Source organism: Botrytis fragariae, assembly GCF_013461495.1.
Source record: "Botrytis fragariae strain BVB16 chromosome Unknown tig00000161, whole genome shotgun sequence".
NCBI classification, from domain to species: Eukaryota; Fungi; Ascomycota; class Leotiomycetes; order Helotiales; family Sclerotiniaceae; genus Botrytis; species Botrytis fragariae.
The window spans coordinates 79,211-98,510 of NW_023500998.1; the positions used below are offsets into that span (position 1 = coordinate 79,211).

The 19,300-nt window shown below is 42.8% G+C and overlaps 8 protein-coding genes across 8 annotated transcripts; 3 read left to right on the top strand and 5 right to left on the bottom strand.

Annotated features, from left to right (window-relative positions):
• Positions 1-76: 76 nt before the first annotated feature.
• Bfra_009183 (uncharacterized protein) lies at positions 77-633 on the bottom strand (the record flags this gene model as incomplete). The annotated part of the gene is made up of 2 exons (XM_037339533.1): positions 77-146; positions 236-633. 2 exons carry the CDS (start codon positions 631-633, stop codon positions 77-79), a joined length of 468 nt encoding a protein of 155 aa, XP_037189583.1.
• A 613-nt stretch (positions 634-1,246) lies between these two features.
• Bfra_009184 (putative 1-acyl-sn-glycerol-3-phosphate acyltransferase protein) lies at positions 1,247-2,247 on the bottom strand (the record flags this gene model as incomplete). Its single annotated transcript, XM_037339534.1, has 3 exons — positions 1,247-1,689; positions 1,759-1,816; positions 1,849-2,247. 3 exons carry the CDS (start codon positions 2,245-2,247, stop codon positions 1,247-1,249), a joined length of 900 nt encoding a protein of 299 aa, XP_037189584.1.
• A 1,689-nt stretch (positions 2,248-3,936) lies between these two features.
• Bfra_009185 (putative bzip-type transcription factor protein) lies at positions 3,937-5,539 on the top strand (the record flags this gene model as incomplete). Its single annotated transcript, XM_037339535.1, has 5 exons — positions 3,937-4,084; positions 4,143-4,233; positions 4,283-4,741; positions 4,791-5,189; positions 5,247-5,539. The coding sequence occupies 5 exons, from the start codon at positions 3,937-3,939 to the stop codon at positions 5,332-5,334; spliced, it is 1,185 nt and encodes a 394-aa protein (XP_037189585.1). The 3' UTR covers positions 5,335-5,539.
• A 196-nt stretch (positions 5,540-5,735) lies between these two features.
• Positions 5,736-7,217, bottom strand: Bfra_009186 (putative cyclase protein; the record flags this gene model as incomplete). Its single annotated transcript, XM_037339536.1, has 5 exons — positions 5,736-5,783; positions 5,939-6,243; positions 6,472-6,672; positions 6,737-6,814; positions 6,875-7,217. The coding sequence occupies 5 exons, from the start codon at positions 7,215-7,217 to the stop codon at positions 5,736-5,738; spliced, it is 975 nt and encodes a 324-aa protein (XP_037189586.1).
• Positions 7,218-8,695: 1,478 nt separating this feature from the next.
• On the top strand, positions 8,696-10,786 carry Bfra_009187 (putative transcription factor cys6 protein; the record flags this gene model as incomplete). Its single annotated transcript, XM_037339537.1, has 5 exons — positions 8,696-8,808; positions 8,857-9,468; positions 9,518-9,736; positions 9,805-10,091; positions 10,152-10,786. The coding sequence occupies 5 exons, from the start codon at positions 8,696-8,698 to the stop codon at positions 10,784-10,786; spliced, it is 1,866 nt and encodes a 621-aa protein (XP_037189587.1).
• A 471-nt stretch (positions 10,787-11,257) lies between these two features.
• Bfra_009188 (putative epoxide hydrolase protein) lies at positions 11,258-12,498 on the top strand (the record flags this gene model as incomplete). Its single annotated transcript, XM_037339538.1, has 4 exons — positions 11,258-11,812; positions 11,890-12,024; positions 12,104-12,212; positions 12,290-12,498. 4 exons carry the CDS (start codon positions 11,258-11,260, stop codon positions 12,496-12,498), a joined length of 1,008 nt encoding a protein of 335 aa, XP_037189588.1.
• An 892-nt stretch (positions 12,499-13,390) lies between these two features.
• Bfra_009189 (uncharacterized protein) lies at positions 13,391-14,962 on the bottom strand (the record flags this gene model as incomplete). Its single annotated transcript, XM_037339539.1, has 3 exons — positions 13,391-14,259; positions 14,332-14,787; positions 14,875-14,962. 3 exons carry the CDS (start codon positions 14,960-14,962, stop codon positions 13,391-13,393), a joined length of 1,413 nt encoding a protein of 470 aa, XP_037189589.1.
• A 2,228-nt stretch (positions 14,963-17,190) lies between these two features.
• Bfra_009190ia (putative mfs allantoate protein) lies at positions 17,191-18,958 on the bottom strand (the record flags this gene model as incomplete). The annotated part of the gene is made up of 5 exons (XM_037339540.1): positions 17,191-17,407; positions 17,458-17,800; positions 17,864-18,477; positions 18,542-18,657; positions 18,710-18,958. The coding sequence occupies 5 exons, from the start codon at positions 18,956-18,958 to the stop codon at positions 17,191-17,193; spliced, it is 1,539 nt and encodes a 512-aa protein (XP_037189590.1).
• Positions 18,959-19,300: the final 342 nt, after the last annotated feature.

The following is a 19,300-nucleotide window of genomic DNA, read 5'->3' on the forward strand; positions in this document are numbered from 1 at the left end:
TGTGATTTCATCCCACTATACAGATCATGTGCACCGGCATCGTCTTACTCCAATCATACATTTTCATCAACTTGTCCTACTCCTTTCCTTCCGACATCTGTTTCAATCCTTGGCTATCCCAACCAGCTGCTGACCACCCTTCGTCGCTGGGTATCGATTTAATCACGTTCCAATGCAAATCCCACAGCCTCATATGTATTTCTTCTATTGCTACCTAAAAACTAAGAGAACTAACCCGATAACTGCAACAACAACCCCCACACCACCCAAAATCTCCACTACAAGCCTCAGCCTTCCCAGCCTCCGCCCTTCGCCACTGACTCTTTTCCAATAACTGGAGCCTGCGTCACTTTGTATGCCAACCCTAGGAATCATCCCATCAGAATCTTCTCTTTCGCCGTCGCTCAATAAACCTTCTTCCATTGTCATCCTTCCATTTTCGTCATGAGTATTGTTTCTGTACCCTTGAGTGTTATAATTCGAGGAATAATGACTCGGGAATTTTGGCCTTGGAAAACGTCTCCACCAAGCAACTGTAGGGAAGAAAGTTGGGCGAGTAGCGGAGTGTTTTGTAGTAGTTGTTGGAATAGTGGGTGTGTCGGGGATGGATATTGAAAGTGCGCCTGTTGGCATTTTGTCTTTCTTCCAATACATGAGACTGTTTATGGAGTATTGTGTTTGGGTGATTCAATGCTTGAGAATGTGCTCAAATCAATTGACTATCTCGGTACGCTGTTTGAGGTTGTGATCGACGATGTCTGGGATATTTGAAAAGATCGAGATTGTGAATTGGATGGAATTGGAAATGAGGAAAGACATTATTGATTCATTTGGAAATATAGGATTGCCTCTAGAATTGAGAACGAAGCATGAATATCTTTGTTGACTTGTAATTATTCCAATTTCAGTGCACAATAAGCAGCACTACTCCTCAATGCTTTGGAATCTGAGGAATGGAACGTCTTGAGAAAGCATTTTGAAAACACTTTTCTTTGTGTCCGGGAAATCAATTTGCGTGCAGAGATTGAGGGAAATATTCTCAAGGCTTAGTGTTGGCGGGAACAAAGGGTTGCTTCTTATCCTGTCTAACAAATATTCCACAATTGTTTTGCATGCAAAAATATTACAAGTAATCTCGAACTCTAGAGTGAATTCAATCTAGAGAAAAAGCAACTGATGCGCTCGTCTGGTCTACTCCAGCTAGATATCCCAAACAAGAGAAAAGACAAAAACATTGCTGCGACAACTATGCCGTAATTGGCTTATGTCCGTTACCAACTCTGGACCATTCTTCCCTCTTTTCTTCCAAGTATTCTCCTTTCTCTATCCATCTGCTTTCCAACCATTTTGCCAATCCTTCGTCAGTCTCTGGCAAGTCCTCCAATAAAAATCGCTTGACATCAACATGAAATTTGTATCCTCGTTTTCCGCTTAGGTCACCGCAACTGAGAGATTCCCAAATGGTTGGGGCTTGATGCCATTTGTTATGATGTGAATACGCGATCGTCATATCATAAACGGCTTTGACGTGTTTAGCCTTTCGCAGATGCTGCACTGTTGTTACGAAGCCTTTGGTTCGCGGATACAGGAGGTGCTTGGGGAGAGGTCGATTGTTTTGTTTACACCATGTTTTTGCTTCTTCGTATTTCTTGGGTGTATATCGTGTCGCTTCACTAAAGCTGATGAGCCCTGGGTGATAGATGAGTTAGCACTACTGAATTACCTTAAGTGGGGAGGTAGATAGTACGCATAGCTTACATTGTGGCCATTTTTTTACTACGACTCCTGCAAAAACTCGATCCAACTCTTTTTTGTCCTTCAGCCAATTTCTACTAACCATGGGCATACCCATCCCCAAATTCCCCAACCAAGTAATGGAACCCATCGCAATTCAATCTTGGCAAACCATCTACACCTTCCAAGCATGCCAGCTCTGATAGCAAGTGCTTGAATCATATAGAAGTCGGTCCAACTGACATGATTTGCAATGACAATCGCGGTTTCGTCTTCCGGGAGAGTGTCGCCAGAAATGGTAATCTTGCCTCCATTGAAGACCTCAAAAATGACTTGTATCCAATTCCAGTTTGTAAACGCGACGAACGATGACGCATTGTATACCCAATTAGGGAAAAGATAACTGACGGGTAAGAGGAAAGAGATTATGAGGTCCATGAGGACCAATTCGAGGGCCCATGGTAACACAATGAGAAATCCACGAATGCTCGTGTATACAACATCGAGACTCATTGTGGTTGTCTTGAAATTTCACACACTAGGAATGAGGGGCAGACAACACATCACAAGAGAAATTCAAACCTCATTCATTACTTATATGTTGCTTACTCATGGAAATATGGAGCTCAGCACACGGGCATCATAAATAACCAAGCGTTGCTCAAATCAGTTCCACAACCTTGGCTTTGAGTGCTTGTAGATGAGATGCATTTATGGGGATTTGATTTGGGGGGGGGGAGGGGGGGCTCGCGTGAGAGGTGAGAGCCGATGGAAATCTTCGAGAGGGGACAATAAATTCGATGTTGCTAAAGTACGTGGACCCAGGGATGTTGTAAACTATATATGGAGATACTTTGCCAATCCACCATTCAATTAGGACGATGGACAGTTCATACGGTAGTTTATGAATAAAGTAAGCATCTTTACATTTTTGGCCGGAGATAGAATCATTACCCACAGCACTCAAGACTACACATAAAACAAGGGATATTTATCAGAAACTTGGGCGAGCAATAGTTTTTGAATAATGTGAGTATCTTCGACTATGGTGACCGGAGGTAGATGATAGACCTCACATATAATTATCAATCAAAACTTAGAGCTCACCGAGCATCTTCCAAACTTGTAGCAAGGTGAAGCTTAAAAAACTACTCCGTACGCCCGCCCAGGCTGTGTTGAAGTGTTCGCCACACCAACGTTACCAATTTTTCGACAACGGAGTGGCACTTGCCGGAACGACTGGCTTCCCTCCCCTTTCAGCCGTGGTGGTTAACTTCATGTGTCTGGAAAGTTCAGAACGAATTCAATCTTGTGTATCAAGGCTGCTATCGATACCTAAATATCTGCGTCTCTTAATATCTATATCTCTTTCACAACCATTCCCACCCCTCCTTAAACTGTCAGCCCTGTCGGTATATATTGGATGATCTCTACCGGATATTGATGTCTGACCATATGCATCGAGGTCAAACTGCTGCCGAATACAACCTCGAGTCTTCGCGGCACTACACCTCTTCGTCACTCATCGAGTACGTACATGGCCGGAATTAGCCACTACTTATTAATCACGATATCCAAAGTTTCTTATAGAATACGAACACCTTGGCTAGACCTTCAGCACAGTCCAACTCCTAATAGTGGATCTACCTAGGTAAGATCATATGTCCCTACGAAGTATGTAAGCATACCTAGTACACATCTAGTACCTTCCCAGTCTCGAGAGCCAGTGCGCTGCTGCTGTTTGCGTATTCGTTCTTGATTCTTGACTTGTTTTCTGAATTGCTGACCTTGTTTAAGTCCAAAAGCCTTCAATGATATTCAAGAGAGAGACTTAATCGCGTCGACCAAACATTGCAAAGTCAATATAGAGCTACCTACATCATAACGGAGATATATGTGTCGGCCCCGTCCTTTTGATCATTCCAATCATTGAACTTGGCTTTCGAATGCCCATTGCCCCGCGGATATTTCCCAGAATAAAGATTGAAACCGTTGGTTTAACATAATCAATCATTGTTCCATCCAAGTTCAGAGAATATTGTCGAGTTACTGTAGGTATGCCACGCTGCTAATCAATCAATAACCAACTTGCGACAGCCTTGCCCCTTCATCGCTTCTCCGCGCACGCCTTGAGATCTACACAAACGCTGATAAGATAGGCATATCTTTGATTTCTCCTCAACTTTATCAAATTACGCTACGATGTCTACCACGGAAACCGAAAATTGTGATTATGCCAATAAATCAGACAGAGGCGATTATGCCAGTGGGCAATCAGAAGCAGGAAAATCTCCTCTTTCGTCAAGTTTGAGTTTCCTCAAGGGCCTCACAGAAAAGAAGTCTACGCGGGGTATGATTATCAAGATTCATCCCAACTTATTCCAATTGAAAACTAAATTTCAGAACAGTCGACGGCTCGACACCGAAAAGAAGGGGACCCAAACCCGACAGTAAACCTGCTTTAACAAGGAGGCAAGAATTAAATCGACAAGCTCAGAGGTATACTGGTATGAAGAATAGGATTTGGGCCTTTACTAACGTCTCCTAGAACTCACAGAGAGCGCAAGGAATTATACATCAAAGCCTTGGAGCAAGAAGTGTTTCGATTGAAAGAAAATTTTAGCAACGTCACTCAGAGCAAACAGACCCTCGCAGAAGAAAATCGACAATTAAAGCAACTTCTCGCACAACATGGCATATCGTGGAATGGCAGCGGAGGAGTCGACGAATTCACAAATAATCCGAGTCTAGGATATAAATCGAGTGAGAGTCAAGCCGGCAGTTATGCGCCAGGCTCTTTATCATTCAGTCCTCCACCTCTGAGCCACTCTTCGAATTCAAATCCAAACAGTACCTATTACGATGCTGGATCACCTCAATTGGGAGGAGCGCACCGATTTTACAATGGAAATGATAGCAGCATGGCACATCAACAAGTTCAAGGTGTGGATTATGATCAAGCAGGAATTGACTTTGTTTTAACGTATGGCAAAGATTCCTCCAGCACGTTCTTATCGCCTCCGCGACAATAGCTAACGGCAACATACTGATATCAGACTCGAGAGACCTTGTATGGACCACATGCAATTCTTAGTCGAACGATCCAGCGATGCTGATGGAGAATTTTTCTCTGGCCATGCTTTAATGGCTACTTGTCCTCCAGAGCCAGATATGGAGATGCACTTAGATATACCTTTCGGGCACTGCCTGCCACATAATCATAGTCACGAATCAGATGAAATGAATGAGGGTCCTCCAAAACAAAAGACGTGGGACTTGAGCAAGAGCGATTTAGCTAATTTGTTAGATTTGAGTAAGAGATTGGACTTGAATGGAGAGATCACACCGGTTATGGCATGGGGTATGGTACTGGGACATCCACGATTTCTAGAATTAACGGCTATTGACCTGAAGAGCATGAGTGAAGAGCTGTTACCTAAAGTCAGATGCTACGGGTATGTGTGCTTGTTTCTTTGTCTTTGTATCTGGTCTGAATGAGCTAATAATTGTAGATTTGGGGCCGCACTCGAGGAATTCGAAGTACGGGATGCTTTGGAGGCTCGGTTCGTGACGGAGCCAATTGATGTGTCTCCAAGCTAAAGACATTCTCCGTCATGACAATCTTATTATAGGTTACATTCACGTTAGAGGGGGACTTTTCTCAATGGGTGCAGCACGACCCAACGCGATACATGATGTGTAATGATTGGAAGTTATTAGTGTAGATTATAATCACTCTCACGAAATACAGATACCCTTTTTTTTCTTTGATACATTAGACTTAGAACGAGCTTTTATGCCAACCGTACCTATTTATCTACTTCCAATATAATTTTTGTTTTCGCTGTACTGTCTCTTGCAGGATCTTGTGGGTGACGGTTGATCACAAGCTAGTCGTTCCAAGGAAGAATTCCGACACCTGAACAGGACCAAATCAAATGACTTTTGCAGGTTGCCATAGATGGAAATACATTTACTGCTACTTTGAATACAGTAATGCCTCACAAAATAGCAACTCCATTTGGAGGACTCGCAACACCTCCCGGTACCTTATCATTTGTTAGCATTGGCATCGATTGTGAATTTCGATTACTGATATGCAACTCCTAACTTGGTCGATTCCCAACACATCACAAATGAAATGGTTATCTGATTCACTAAAGTGAAGGCAATAAATCATGCTAAAGAGAGCTCATAAACATACTTTTAAAGGTACGCTGCTGAAAAAGAACGTCCACTTCTTCAATTTTCTACACTCCTCTCCCAATCGTTCCAAATCAAATAGCTCTCCAATTGGCATTCCCCACCCAGCAAGGAGCCATTCGTGCATCCAGTGTTGGTTTGTAAGGTCAAAAGGAAGAGATTCTAGAGCGGGTTGGTCTCCAGCAGCAGCGGAGAACTCATGACTCCATAGCCATTCTAGTACTTCAGGGCAGGCCTCAAGGCCTATTGTTGTCATTTTGGAAGCGGTGGCAAAGGTAGCCGCTTCAGAAGAAGACAGAGCTTCAACTTAATGAGGCCGGAGAACCGTTAGTATTCTGAAAAATAGAAATAAAACTGAGGATCAGTGTCCAATAGTCTGGATTTGTAGACTGGGTTGAAAATCTCGATCTGCAAAAGTTATTCTAATTGAATTTAGAAACTCAAAAAATCTTATTTGATTTTTTCGGTTGAAATCCAGACTATTGGAAATCTCGGATTCTATATCAATGTTATCATAGTATGAGAAAGACTTACAAGCACGAAGGTACCCAGTACGAATAAAGAGGATGTCACCTGGACGGAATGTGACATTTTGAGCTTCGGCCACAGCTTTGATCTCAGATAGGGGTATTTTGAGTGTTGTTAGAGGGTTGACAGTACGACCTTGGGACTCGGCCCAGTATGCGTAGTCAAGAAGGACACCACGACCTACTATGCCGCCATTCTCTACCCAGACTACAAGCAGAGGCTGTCAGTAGATGAACCGTTGTGGATAGGGGCCTTGTGCGAGATTACGTGCCGTCGATTCCATTTCGTGTTGAATTGTGGATCTCCTCTTGGGTGCACCCATTGAAGTAAACCTTTGCGTCTTGATATCCTATATAAATTTTTCAATTAGTCATTCGCCAATTCCCAAATTCTTTCCCGAAGAACCTACCAAAATGTCTAAATCCATCCCACTGACTACTACTTTGTGTATTCAATACCAGCACGTCATCATTGACAGTTCTTGGACTTTTGTGTATGATCTTTTGTTCAAATTGTACACGTCCAAAACAGGGAACTTTGGGTTTGTCTAAAGCCCAGTCGGTAGATATTCGAATGCCGTATTTTATTTCCTTGGCAGCTTCAATGGTGTTTTCGGAAGTGAGACGGTTGAGGCATCCGAGCTGGTCCGTAGGGCCATGTAGACCCCATGCATTGCCGCGGGGGCCACTAGGTTGGAGAGGGAGCGAGGAGAACGATGGGGTTGGAGGCAGTGGAGAGGAAGAGGATGACATCTTTGGGGCTATATGACTGGCTTCTAAGAATTAGTGATACTAATAGTGATACTATGAAATTATGTTTGAAATACCAGATGTAGTTATTCTACCAGCCCGTCTCGTTTATATGGATACAACATTTAGATATGTGACGTATGATCGACGACTGCAGGTATGTATGAACTAACACAGTATGCGGGGTTAGTGGGGGCAAAGAGGGGTAACGGTGCATGTCTTATTCATATTTCTGTGGGGGTTCTTCTCTACACAGAGCCTGGAAAGGGTTACGGAATAATTTATCCATGGGTATATTTCAATATCCAGTTGCATGCCAGTCTATTGATCTTCAAAATAAGAGGCAAACAATTGAATCACCCGAATTCGATTGGGGTAAAAATCATACACGAAAGGACTATTTGCTCAACAGTTTCATAAGGGTTTGCTTCGCGTTCTCACCTAGAATCTTAGAAGCCCAAGAACTAATTCTAGTTCCATCCCACCCACTTTTCAAAGCCGTTGGAACATGGACACAAAAAAGGAATCGTCACTGGGTTCCTTTCAGCAACCAAGAACCATTCAATCAGTTGATCAGCTCGGCAGCTTGGAATTGTCGCCTGGTACACTTTCACCTCACAGATTTTGAGGAGGAGAAGGACTATTTCGGTAGGGTGCTTGCCTTTTTGTTATCTTATATAATTGATGATTTAAACACATTCTCGCTGGGTGCTTGAATCGAAGACAGTCAAGATCTTCATACGACTAATGTTGGTAGTGTGAGTCGAATAACCGCCACAGCTACAATATCCTGTCTTGGAACAGATGCAAGTATGCGTTGGAATATTTCAAAATGATTTTGTCAGCGGAGAGGAGCTGCAAGGATAAAGATATATGATAATTCCGAGGTGATGACAACGGCTTCCACACTTTTGTGAGATATTCCAACTTCGAATTTTGGATTTGTCTGGATAGTGTAAGATGAATCTGCGTGTGTGTATAACTTTGGACTCCACCAGTACCTCCGACTACGACAACTTCTTCGAATGGCATCGCTCCGATTTTATGCCTCGCTTATGATAGAGACATGAGAGAGAGAGAGAGCTTTGTGAAGGAGACAAGATCCCAAAATCGAAGATCGATTACTTATCTCACAACTTGATAGGCACAGTCTGCATTGCGTCCAAAGCCATGGGCAAGGCGATTATTTGTATTCGATAATGAGCGCAAGGTTGACTTGAATCCTTACACTTCCTAAGTGTTACTGAAAAAATGAAGTTCGAGAGCAGAACGGGGGACGGTTCTATGAGGAACGATCGCTGATTGGATAAAAGAAAGATAAATCGGAGATTCAAACCCCGAGATCCGATGGACACGGGAGTTTTACTGTCCCGAGCGGCAGCATCCTTCTTGTCCATCGTAACAATTACTTTCTTCGTCATTCCCATGATTTGTCTCTCGTTTTCTTTTTTTCCCCATTTCAAATAAATTTTGGTTTAAAAATGACAGACTCTACGGAAACGGAACGTTCAGGTCCCTACGGACGAGCTTGTCTCAATTGTGCCAAGGCAAAAACTAAATGTAACTTTGGTAGTGACCAAAGAATTTGTGAGAGGTATCTCTATCACGAAGTCCCTGTGTCTCCGTAGACTAACTTGTCTAGATGTGGCAGGCTCAAGAAAGGATGTGTTACTGCTCCGGTGAAACGGAGACAAAAACCACGCGTGACTGCAGAACGTCTTGAACAAAGATTAGACGGGCTTGTATCTTTACTGCGGACCATCTCACCAAATAATCCAGCTGTCGAGAATGCCCTCAATAGTTTCACAGTTCGACCCTCTGATAAGCATGCATCAGATTTACATTCTACTGCCGTAAACAATTCGGCGAGAGATTCCGATGAAGTTGCGCCTACTGATTCAGGTGCGGCTCATCTTCCTCCCACACCGGCATCGAGCGCAACCCCAACGTATCCATACACTTTACCAGAGGGTGCGGAACCAACAATAGAAGAAGCAGAAATATGCTTTCATTCATTTTGCACTAAAAATCTTCCCCATTTCCCGTTTATACAGTTTCAAGATGGCATGACTGCCCGCCAGTTGCGACAAGAGCGCCCCTTCTTTTGGTTATGTATCATGACAATGTCATCAACGGTCATCCGACGACAAATTACACTTGGCAAAACAATCCGAGAAATCGCAGCTCGGGAGCTTGTTGTGGAGGGAAAGAGAAATTTAGATCTGTTACTGGGTTTGGTTTGTTTTGTTGGATGGTAAGCTATAGTCTTAATGCTGAACCTTTATTACTCACTATTGTTCTAGGGGCCAGTATCAAGTACGAACCGCACCATTCATGACTCTATTTTCCAATTTCATTGTTACACTTGTGATTGATTTACAACTTCATCAACCTACTAGTGACGAGGCTCATACTCTGGGGCTGGAACATGAATTTCGTCATCAAGAAACGATGGAGGTACCATTGACTCGAAACATGGAGCATCGTCGTCTAGTTATAGCCTGCTATTACCTAACCTCAACGTTCGTCTAAATAGATCCCCTCTGATTTGGCAGGCTTAAATCGATCAAAGCTAACTCCAAATTTCTAGTCTTTCAACCTTCCACAAGAAATTGGAAGGCGTAGTATGGTGTCCTTATCTTGACAAATGTTTATCAAAACTAGAAGAAAGAAAAGATCCATCTGATGAGCTTCTAATTAACCAGGTACGACTTCAACAAGTTGTGCGTAAGACGGTAGAATCATATATAAATCTCATCCGCGATGGAACACCAGACCAACCTGGGAGTTCCACTCTTATTATGCTCTATATCCAAACTCTCAAATCCCAACTAGCGGAGGTCAAAAAAAAGATACCCTCGCATTTGAACGAAAACAGTATGTACACCTCGGAGGTAAAGAATTCAATCATAGAACCATGTGCTAACGGCTTCCAAGGAGTTTTGAACCTTCAAATTTATGGCGCGGAAGTGATGATTCACGAGTTTGCTATTTATCTTCCAAACTCCACTGAAGCTTCATCTATAGATTCCTCACTTTCTCGAATAGAATCACTTCATTGCTGTCTCAACGCCATAAAAGCTTGGTTTGACATCCTTCTCAACTGTCCAGCCTCATATTTTATAGGATTATCACTTCCAGTATGGAAGCAATTTGGAGGAGTCTTTTTCCCTTTATATCGTTTGACGGTGCTTAAAGATCCAGCATGGGATACTGACATGGTCAGGAGGGTTTGTGCGCCTGGAAGAATCTTGGACGTGCTAGGACAAAGTCTGAAAGAATCAGAAGCGGAGGCCGCTTGGGAAAGAACCAGTAGTGATTCCGAAAGTATATTCACGTGTTCAGAAAAGGTCATGAAGATGTTTAAAGCATGGGTGGATCGTAAGCCGGGATTCAATGCGCCCATTACCATTACTTCCAATTCTATCGATGACTTCCAAGAAAAACAACAACAGCCAATGTCAGAGACAGACCAAATGGCTTCTATGTCAGCTTTTATGCCAATGGAAATGGAAGATATTTGGTCGCAGGATTACATGGGACTCTGGGATATGTATCCCAACTCTTTTTGAATTTTTTATCAATGTTCCGCGGGAATCGAAGGGTGTGATGCATCTCGAATGCAGTAATAATACACAGATACTGGTATTGATAATCAGCTCCACTTTACTCAACATTTCATTTACTGACATCGACATAAAGGATTTATACCATGCTGACATGCTAATATCTTGGTACATATCCACCTTTCACCTTCCTATCACCAATTCCCTCGGAAATCCCTTCCCCACATATACCCTTGATTTTCCGGGCTCTTTTGAAACCCGAACCACGATAACCCCACTCGGGTTTTCTGGGTGACACGAGCACCGTGTCCAATCACAATCACGTACGCCTGAACACTTTCCGGAGATACATCATTTGGCCATGCATGAAGAAGTTGATGTTGTACAATAAGTATATGTATATACCTACTTATTCAACGTCTTCTTCAGAACAATCGCTCTATTTTTCTCAGGGCGAACCTTAACCATTTTCACAAAATGGCATCTTCAAACTCCCCAACAAGAACCCATACCACCACCCGCTCATTTACCTACTCGTACATTCATATTCAGCCCTCATCCCCCTCAAAATCTTATATCCTTTTTCTCCATGGCTTTCCCTCCTCCTCGCACGACTGGCGTAATCAAATAACTTATTTCTCCTCAAAAGGTTATGGAATCATTGCTCCTGACCTTCTTGGATTTGGCGACACCTCCAAACCACTCTCAATCCATTCCTACAAGTTCAAAGACATGGCCTTGGACTTATATGAGATTCTTTCCTTACATTCCATTTCTGCATCTCATAAAGTATTAGGTGTAGGGCATGATTGGGGAAGTGCTATGCTTTCACGCATGGTGAACTATTATCCGGAAATATTCAAGAGATTAGTATTTCTAGATGTGGGATATCAGGCACCTGATGGACCGACTTTCAATTTCGACATGGTGAAAATGATCAATGCTCAAATTAAAGAGGCTGCCGGGTTTGAAATCTTTGGATATTTCCTTTTGATGGATGAGGAGGATAGCACAGAGTTGTTGGACAAAAATGTAAGATCTTACACTTTTTAGAATCTCTCCCGCGTTCCTTATGCCAAAGACAAAGTTCTAACGGGTGATCAAAATAGCCCGAATCTGTTATGTCCTTGTTTTATAGCCTTGACAATGAGCTAGGCAAACAACATATGGGAGCCACTGGAGGTTTTCGCAAATGGCTTGAGGGGAGTATGTTAGCTCCTTATCCGCATTTTGTAAAGAGTGAGGTGAGTAAAAATAATTCTGTTCATATTTATTTCAAAACCGTGATGCAAGTATCCATGCTGACAGGTATCTCACAATCAGGACGTGGAATATTTCAAAAATATATTCTCGCCCAAAAATGGTGGCTTTGGCGCTGCAAAGAATTGGTATACTATGCAACTTCATGGGATTAACGAAGATGATGATAAAGGTATCACCCTCCCTCTTCTTCCATCCTTCCTCTGTATTAACTCTCAATTCATAACTAAAACTAAATTCAACACTCAGCAATCCCTAAAGAGCGCACAGTCGTTCACCAACCAACTCTCCTCATAACATCCACCAATTTTATTAGCTCTGGCGCCGATTTTCCTTCGCAAATGAAACCTTACATTCCAGATTTTAGAGTTGAAAGATGGGAAGGTGGTCATTGGATTCAATTAGAGAAGAGTAATGAGACAAATGCACTGTTGGGGGAGTTCTTTGAGGAGATTTAAAGAGGGAAGGAGATGAGGTGGCTAATAGATCCGGGTCACATGATTTGATTCTGATCTTTCGCATTGTGGTTGATAAACGTCAATAACTGGAGTGAGTGGAGTTAGTGAAATAGTTCACAGAAAATAGAACTATATTTTAGCTCGTGCATCATAATATCGTTCGTTTCATGTCCACAAAAATTGCCGAAAAGCTTATCTCATCTTCTGATAAAAACTCTCATCAATCTCATCTCGAATAGCCAAAATCACGAATGAATGCACCAAGAACTCAAGGCATGTTCTCTTTCCTTATTTTCCCTTTTTTGGCTAACTTCTCGTTTCATTACTTGGGAAATCTAAATACAGCCAAATCGAACACTCCCACTGTGGGAATGTTGCTAAAACTGATACCATATGGGTATTGATTTTCTCACTCCCTTGCTCGCTTTGATGGGTACATGAATTATTTCGAAATGGGAAATACATTATTCAAGAGTATATGCATTAAGGTATTGATATTAGTGAAAGTTTTTGTGTCTAGTTGGTGTGTCGCATAATATGAGTATATGGTATGTGGACTCGCTTCAAGCCGATTTGTAAGTAAGTGCCCGTTTTGTTATGCCCCGAAGCTTGTTTCGGAGTGATCGAATATTTCGAGATTCGGTGTGTATGGACATTTGATATTGGGGCTTTCGCGCAGTTGAGATGACCAGCAACTTACTATTGTTCATGTTATGATCCTTCCGTCCAAGTTTAAATCTTTGTTCGATCGAATCATACAGGACTCATCGATGGGATCCGGGACCAAGAGAGATCTGACTTTCTTGTGGCGTCTGCTTTGAGCCGCAGTTCACTCCTCATGAGACTTTTCTTTGCTTTATTCGTGCTCTCTGTAGCTTACTTCAAGCCTTATTCAGGGATGATAATAAGTCTCATGCCGTACCTCATCAGCGTCTGCCTTCCCATCCCTCATCTCTGTCGTTTTGAACAATGCTTGTAAGGGACTCATTGGCAATGGCCATTCGACTTCCTCGACTATTTCATCTCCATCATTCTCCTCCCCTTCATCCATTACTTCATTGGCATTCCCGTCGGGTAAGACTATCCGCGGTATACTCAGAGTCCCCAAGTCCGTCTCCCCCTTTTCATATTTTTCTTCGCCTAAACCCCCAAGTCCCGTTGAAACCAATGGCGACACAGGACTCGCTTCTCTTTTCCTCTTTCTCTTGACATTTTTACCAATCGGTGTCAACAGTTCACTCCCCACCGGTTCCCTAGCTGGTAATTCCACTGGCGCCATGATTTCTCTCCCTTGCAACTCTCTCATCTCCATACTCTCCCCGTGTAATTGTGCTTTTCCTCCGGTTCCCAAATATCCATCACCATAACTATTATGACTACTCGTGCTTGCCGGACTATGAAGATTACCGAAATTTTTATAGGGTTCTATATCAATTGGGGTATGGCGTGAGTGGAGAAGATGTTGTTGAAAGAGGAATTCGCGATGTTGTTTGCGACGAGTGAAAAAGATTACTATGAATACGGTAGACATGCCGAGGAGTGAACCGATTATGGGGCCTATTATCCAAGTTTTGTTTAAAGGGGTTGTGGTGCTGGCAGTTGTCAGGGGAATAGTGGAATTGAAAGTACTGTTGGTTTCGGAGTTCGTGGCTGGAGTTGGGGTAGGAATCAATGTTGGTATGGGATCTGAGGTTGGGATCGATGAAATAGAGGTCATGGAGGCCCTGGAATATGAGGATACTTTCATGGCAGATATCGATGCTGTTTTTAGAATTAGAATGATACATTTATCAAGATGACTTTAGGTCGAAGAGAGAGAGAATAGGTCTATACCTTCAGAGAGCGCACTGAAATAAGCACTTGCCCAAGTAGCTGTACTCAAAACGGTTGTCCAATCCCCCGAATCACTCATTAAACTCCCAGACCAACTACTAGCAGGCGTTGTCACCAAATTAACTAGTCCAGTCGTAGTCGAAGAACTCGTCTTTGTCGCCGTGGCTCCAGAAGTCGTGGAAGACCCAGTCCCAACTATTCGCGAATACAAAGCTGTTAAGTTTGATACTTGCAATGCGTACTGTTGTATCTCCCCTCCCCCCGGCGTGTTGAGACATTTATTCAATTGCGTGGAGATGAGAGGTATGATCTCTTGTTGATCGGTATTGACGTCTGGATTTTCAATTGAATAGGTCAACACGCAAGTTTGACAATTTCCACAGCTGGTGATAAATGTTGAGTTCTCTGCACAAGACGTCGTGCTATTAAATGCCAATGCTTCGATTCTGCATGTCGCTGCATGAATATCAGTTTTGTGACCTCCTTTACTCTAATGCTATCTTGATCTGTTTATAGTATCTGATAATAGTAAACCAAACTTACGGCAGTCAGGAGAACAATATGATGAAGGCAACACCATCACAGACTGTCTTGCTACCAGAGCTGCGGCAATGAATCGAGGAAGATGCATATCTTCTCTCCTTTCCAACACCAATACCAAATCCTAAAAGACGAAAACCAAACTCAAGATCGTCACATGCCCAATGTCTTACGATGCACTTTGTCTTGAAAATGCATTTTAGTTGCGATTGAGGCTGAAATAGTGGTTCACTAATGACGAGAGAAAGGTCTGGAGTCGAAGGACATCAAAGCCTAGATGAAAGAACTACCAGCAGCCTTAGATTACTAGGGAAAAGATACATCATACAGTTATACATGCTTTGCATATTAATAAATCAAACGAGATGTATGTTATGCGTTTTACTTTTGGTCTACAGGCATGGGGTAGGCATCCGGCTTTTTGAATATGTATGTACTGGGGTTTCGAAGTGTATCTACCAGGGAATCTCAAAACGATCTCGCAAAAGATGCTCAGAAAAGTGACAGGAATGGTAAAGGGTGAAGTGCCTAGTAAATATTCTGACAGACCATCCTGCCTGAAAGTCTGGACGAGCATGGGGATGCATTTAGCAAATTCTAGATATAGTTGGTTACAGTCACCCCTCCTAGTCATTGATCCTTTCAAAGACAGTAAAATACCGGAAACTGGTAAGTTGCACAAAGCTGTTGCATGCCAATGACTGTTAAAATCCTCCTCTCAATAGTCCTAATTATCCGACATTTTTTAAGAATTTTCCGGGGGGCAACTACCACTTCGCCGGCCCACAGGAGTAAAAACCAGACGAGTAGGGTTTGTACCTCGTAGAAATATTATCCAAACGAGATGCCCGATCAATTGGAGAACTTTGATTGGATGATATCTACCCCCTGTTCAAATCCACCAAAAAGGCATGATTGAGACTGCGCCAAATAAGCATAGTCCGCTTCCAGGTCCTACCAACCCAGAACTAGTTAATTGAGGCTTGAATCGACGACGCCTTTTCAGCTATCTTGTTCGAAGCCACTGGTTCGACTTGGCATCAGAAAATCATACTCCAGGTACGAATGTCTCTTGAAGAAGACACGAGAGACATGATGTTGTCGTATGCAGTCCAATTGCATCTGAAAAACTGTTTGAGCGGAGAATTCTTTTGGGAATGCCAGAATTAAAGCTTCGGAGAAATTGTTTGAAAGAGGAATGGTTTCGGCATCAGTGTTGAGGCGATGCTTGATTGGAGCTTAAACACATGGTTACATGGATTATCTCCCATATACGCGACAAAAAGCATTTCGTTTCATATCCCAAAGAAGAAACAAAGGTTGATCGCGTTGTACCGGGCCAGTCGTTCATTTCTCCACACTTTCAGAACGTTTTGGAGTTCTAGCCTGTGTTGAACTTGGACAAGATTGTTACAACATTGAACATTTGCATGTCTCTAAATTTTCGATTTTCTTATGTGAATTGAACCCACGGCTCGCCGGGGCTACAGTAAAAGAACCAAGTAGAATTCTCACGTTAGGAATTTCCTGGTGCGGTTGTTCTTCCTCTATCCAATCCCATTAGATAATCCGATCTATTTCAGTGCCCAGTATTTGCGAATACCTTCCTTCTCTATGCGGTCATCCCAATCCCATAACGCCGCGTGATATGAAGAACCTACCAAGCGTCCAGATAGAAGAATAGACCCGGACTCCTTTTGCAAAATTTATTGATGACTGTCACCTAGGATCCACTACTACTCACACCCATGCGAGTTTCGTGGATCCTATAATCTCTATGAGGTTACACCGAAATACAGGCTGCAACATTATCTCGAGGCTGATTCGTCAACGTGAGTATCTAATGCTAACAACCTTTTCCCACTTTGAGCGAAGATTATTGTACCCAATTCAAGATTTTATGCAATGAATGGTAACATTCCATTGCATCTTATCGGTCGTTCTCGCGATTATGATGAAGCCCCGAGGTACAATTATGCTGGCAGAAAAGCTTAAAATCGGACGAGGAGGCAAGTCTTGGCGCATGCACGCACGGGTATGGTACACTGGCATAGTTTGTGTGTTGTCTAACTCTTATAAATTTTCCCAACATAAGCAGTGACCAACGCCAATTAATATGGTGGGTTGCACTAAGTCGCAGCTTTCCTTCAGCCTATTGATATTGGCCTTCTGTCTTTCCTCTTCCTGATTAAGTGTACGCTCTATCTTTTCTTCCCGGATACGTCTCAAAAGATATCAAGCAATAGAAGAATGAAATGAGACTTCAGCTGAAAGTCTATGCACTGATATGAATATAAGGGCATCATAAGCTTGATAAAATTACAGGGCATAGACAAACTCGTGATTTTCCTTGTCCGTCAAATCAAGAAACTCTTGTTTATCTAGCTTTCTGTAACCTGGCGCGGCTCTAATCGCTTCGTTCTTCTTGTTCATCCTGTTGTAGTACCAAGCAATGAAAGCCACATCCAGGGCACACACTCCATAACATACAATGATGGTTATTTCCGCTGGTTTATACCGTGGCGCGTCTGCGGGTCTGAATACTTGGGGCCGATTATGTTCCCTATACAATAAGCAACTAAATACAGGGCTGCGACTGTTGTTTTCTTGGTATAACCTGCGACATTACTCGATATCATGGAGAGAAGCGCAGTGAACGGCGTTGGTGAAGCTTGTGTTAGGTAGTAGCCTGCCAAACGACCACTGTCGTTGGATAAAGGAAGTGCAACTATAAGTATCATGCCTAACATCGCTATCAAGAGACCAGATATAGAGATCAGAAGTCTGTGTCCATATTTATCTCCAAGATAACCACATGCAATGAGGGCTATAACTTCGACAGCACCACCCGGAGTTCCGTAAAGAAGTGATTCGTCGGGAGTGTAGCCAAATGAAACGATAAGCTGGGAAAAGAAGTTGGAAATTCCACCTGTGTTTTGTCAGTTTCGATCGACCGTAACCGAACGGGAGTCGACGTTGAGATCCTTCTTACCATTAGGAATATCTGCTACCAATCCATAGAAGACGAACGCCCAAGTTACCGGATCGGCAAGAGCCTCCTTCAATTGATACATTTTAAAGTGTTTATTGCCCACACCTTGTTGGTTCTTTCTGATACGCTCAACAGCCATAAGTCTCTCTTGTTGCGTAAGGAATTTGGCATTCAATTGATTATCCGGCATGAAATATAAAAATATGCAACCGATAGTTACTGTCAACAGACCAATGGCCAAGAACACAATCTTCCATGAAGCAATGGTCGATCCGTGTTTTTTAACACCAACTGAGATGCCGTAAGCAACGAGACCACCAAATATTTGAGCGAAGCCATTGAAACTGAACCATATTCCAGTTCGGAAGCCTTGCTCTCTTTGCGTGTACCACTGGGATGTAAAGAGGGTAAAACCAGGAGTTACTGCAGCCTCGAAGACTCCCAGAAAGAAGCGCACAGCCACAGCACCCGCAAAATTGCTTGTCGCAGCCATGCAACACAAGGTCCCACCCCAAGCTATGATATTGAACGATGACCATTTAGCGAGCGGCAATCTCTGCAGTAGAAGATTGGTGGGATACTCCCAGACCAAGTAGCCGATGTAGAACATTGATCTGTATAATGGATCAATCAACAAATTTCTCAGAGTGATGAAACCCGAACTAAGAACGCTCTTACCCTAGCCATTGATAATTATCACCCTTAAGATCGAGCGAGGTTTTCATCCCCATAATGCTCGCATAGGAAAGTGTAGTTTTGTCGAGATAGTTGAGGCCGTACACAACGCAGAGCATCTGTGAAAACATGGTGAGTACTCCAATGGGGATTATGCGATAAGAGACATACCGGCATCAAATTCCAATCAATTTTTCTCAACAATGCCTTTTCCATCTCTGGCGTCATGACAATAACTTCACCGTCATGTCCAGCAAAGGCTTTAAGCGCTTCATCGCCGTCATTTGAATCAGCATGCTTGAACATGGGGTCTTGCAATTCCCCTTCACCCAAGGTAACATTTCGCTCTAAGTCTTGTGACTTCTTTTTGATATCATCAGAGTCGGTAGATTGATGTTTTTCATCAATTGGGTCCGCCATAGTGTAGATGATAACTTGAACAGGTAGTCACTCACACTCCGACTGTCCCAAGTAAAGAAAAGGCCAATTATTACTAGCAATAAGCAAACGAAAGGAATGTTTGATTAGGGATAGTGTCGACGAGTGAAAGATGCCGTTCGTAAAGTGTAATTAATGTATGGTGATGATTTGATTGAACGAATAACGAAGAAGTCAAGGGATCACAGACATCACCGTGATGGAACGGTAGTACAAATACTGGACTACAAGTAAAGTAGGACATGCATGTATGAGGTGTATGCTATCTGGAGATCATCACTAGTCCACAGAATTGACTGTGAATGGACGTGTTATCGTCACTCT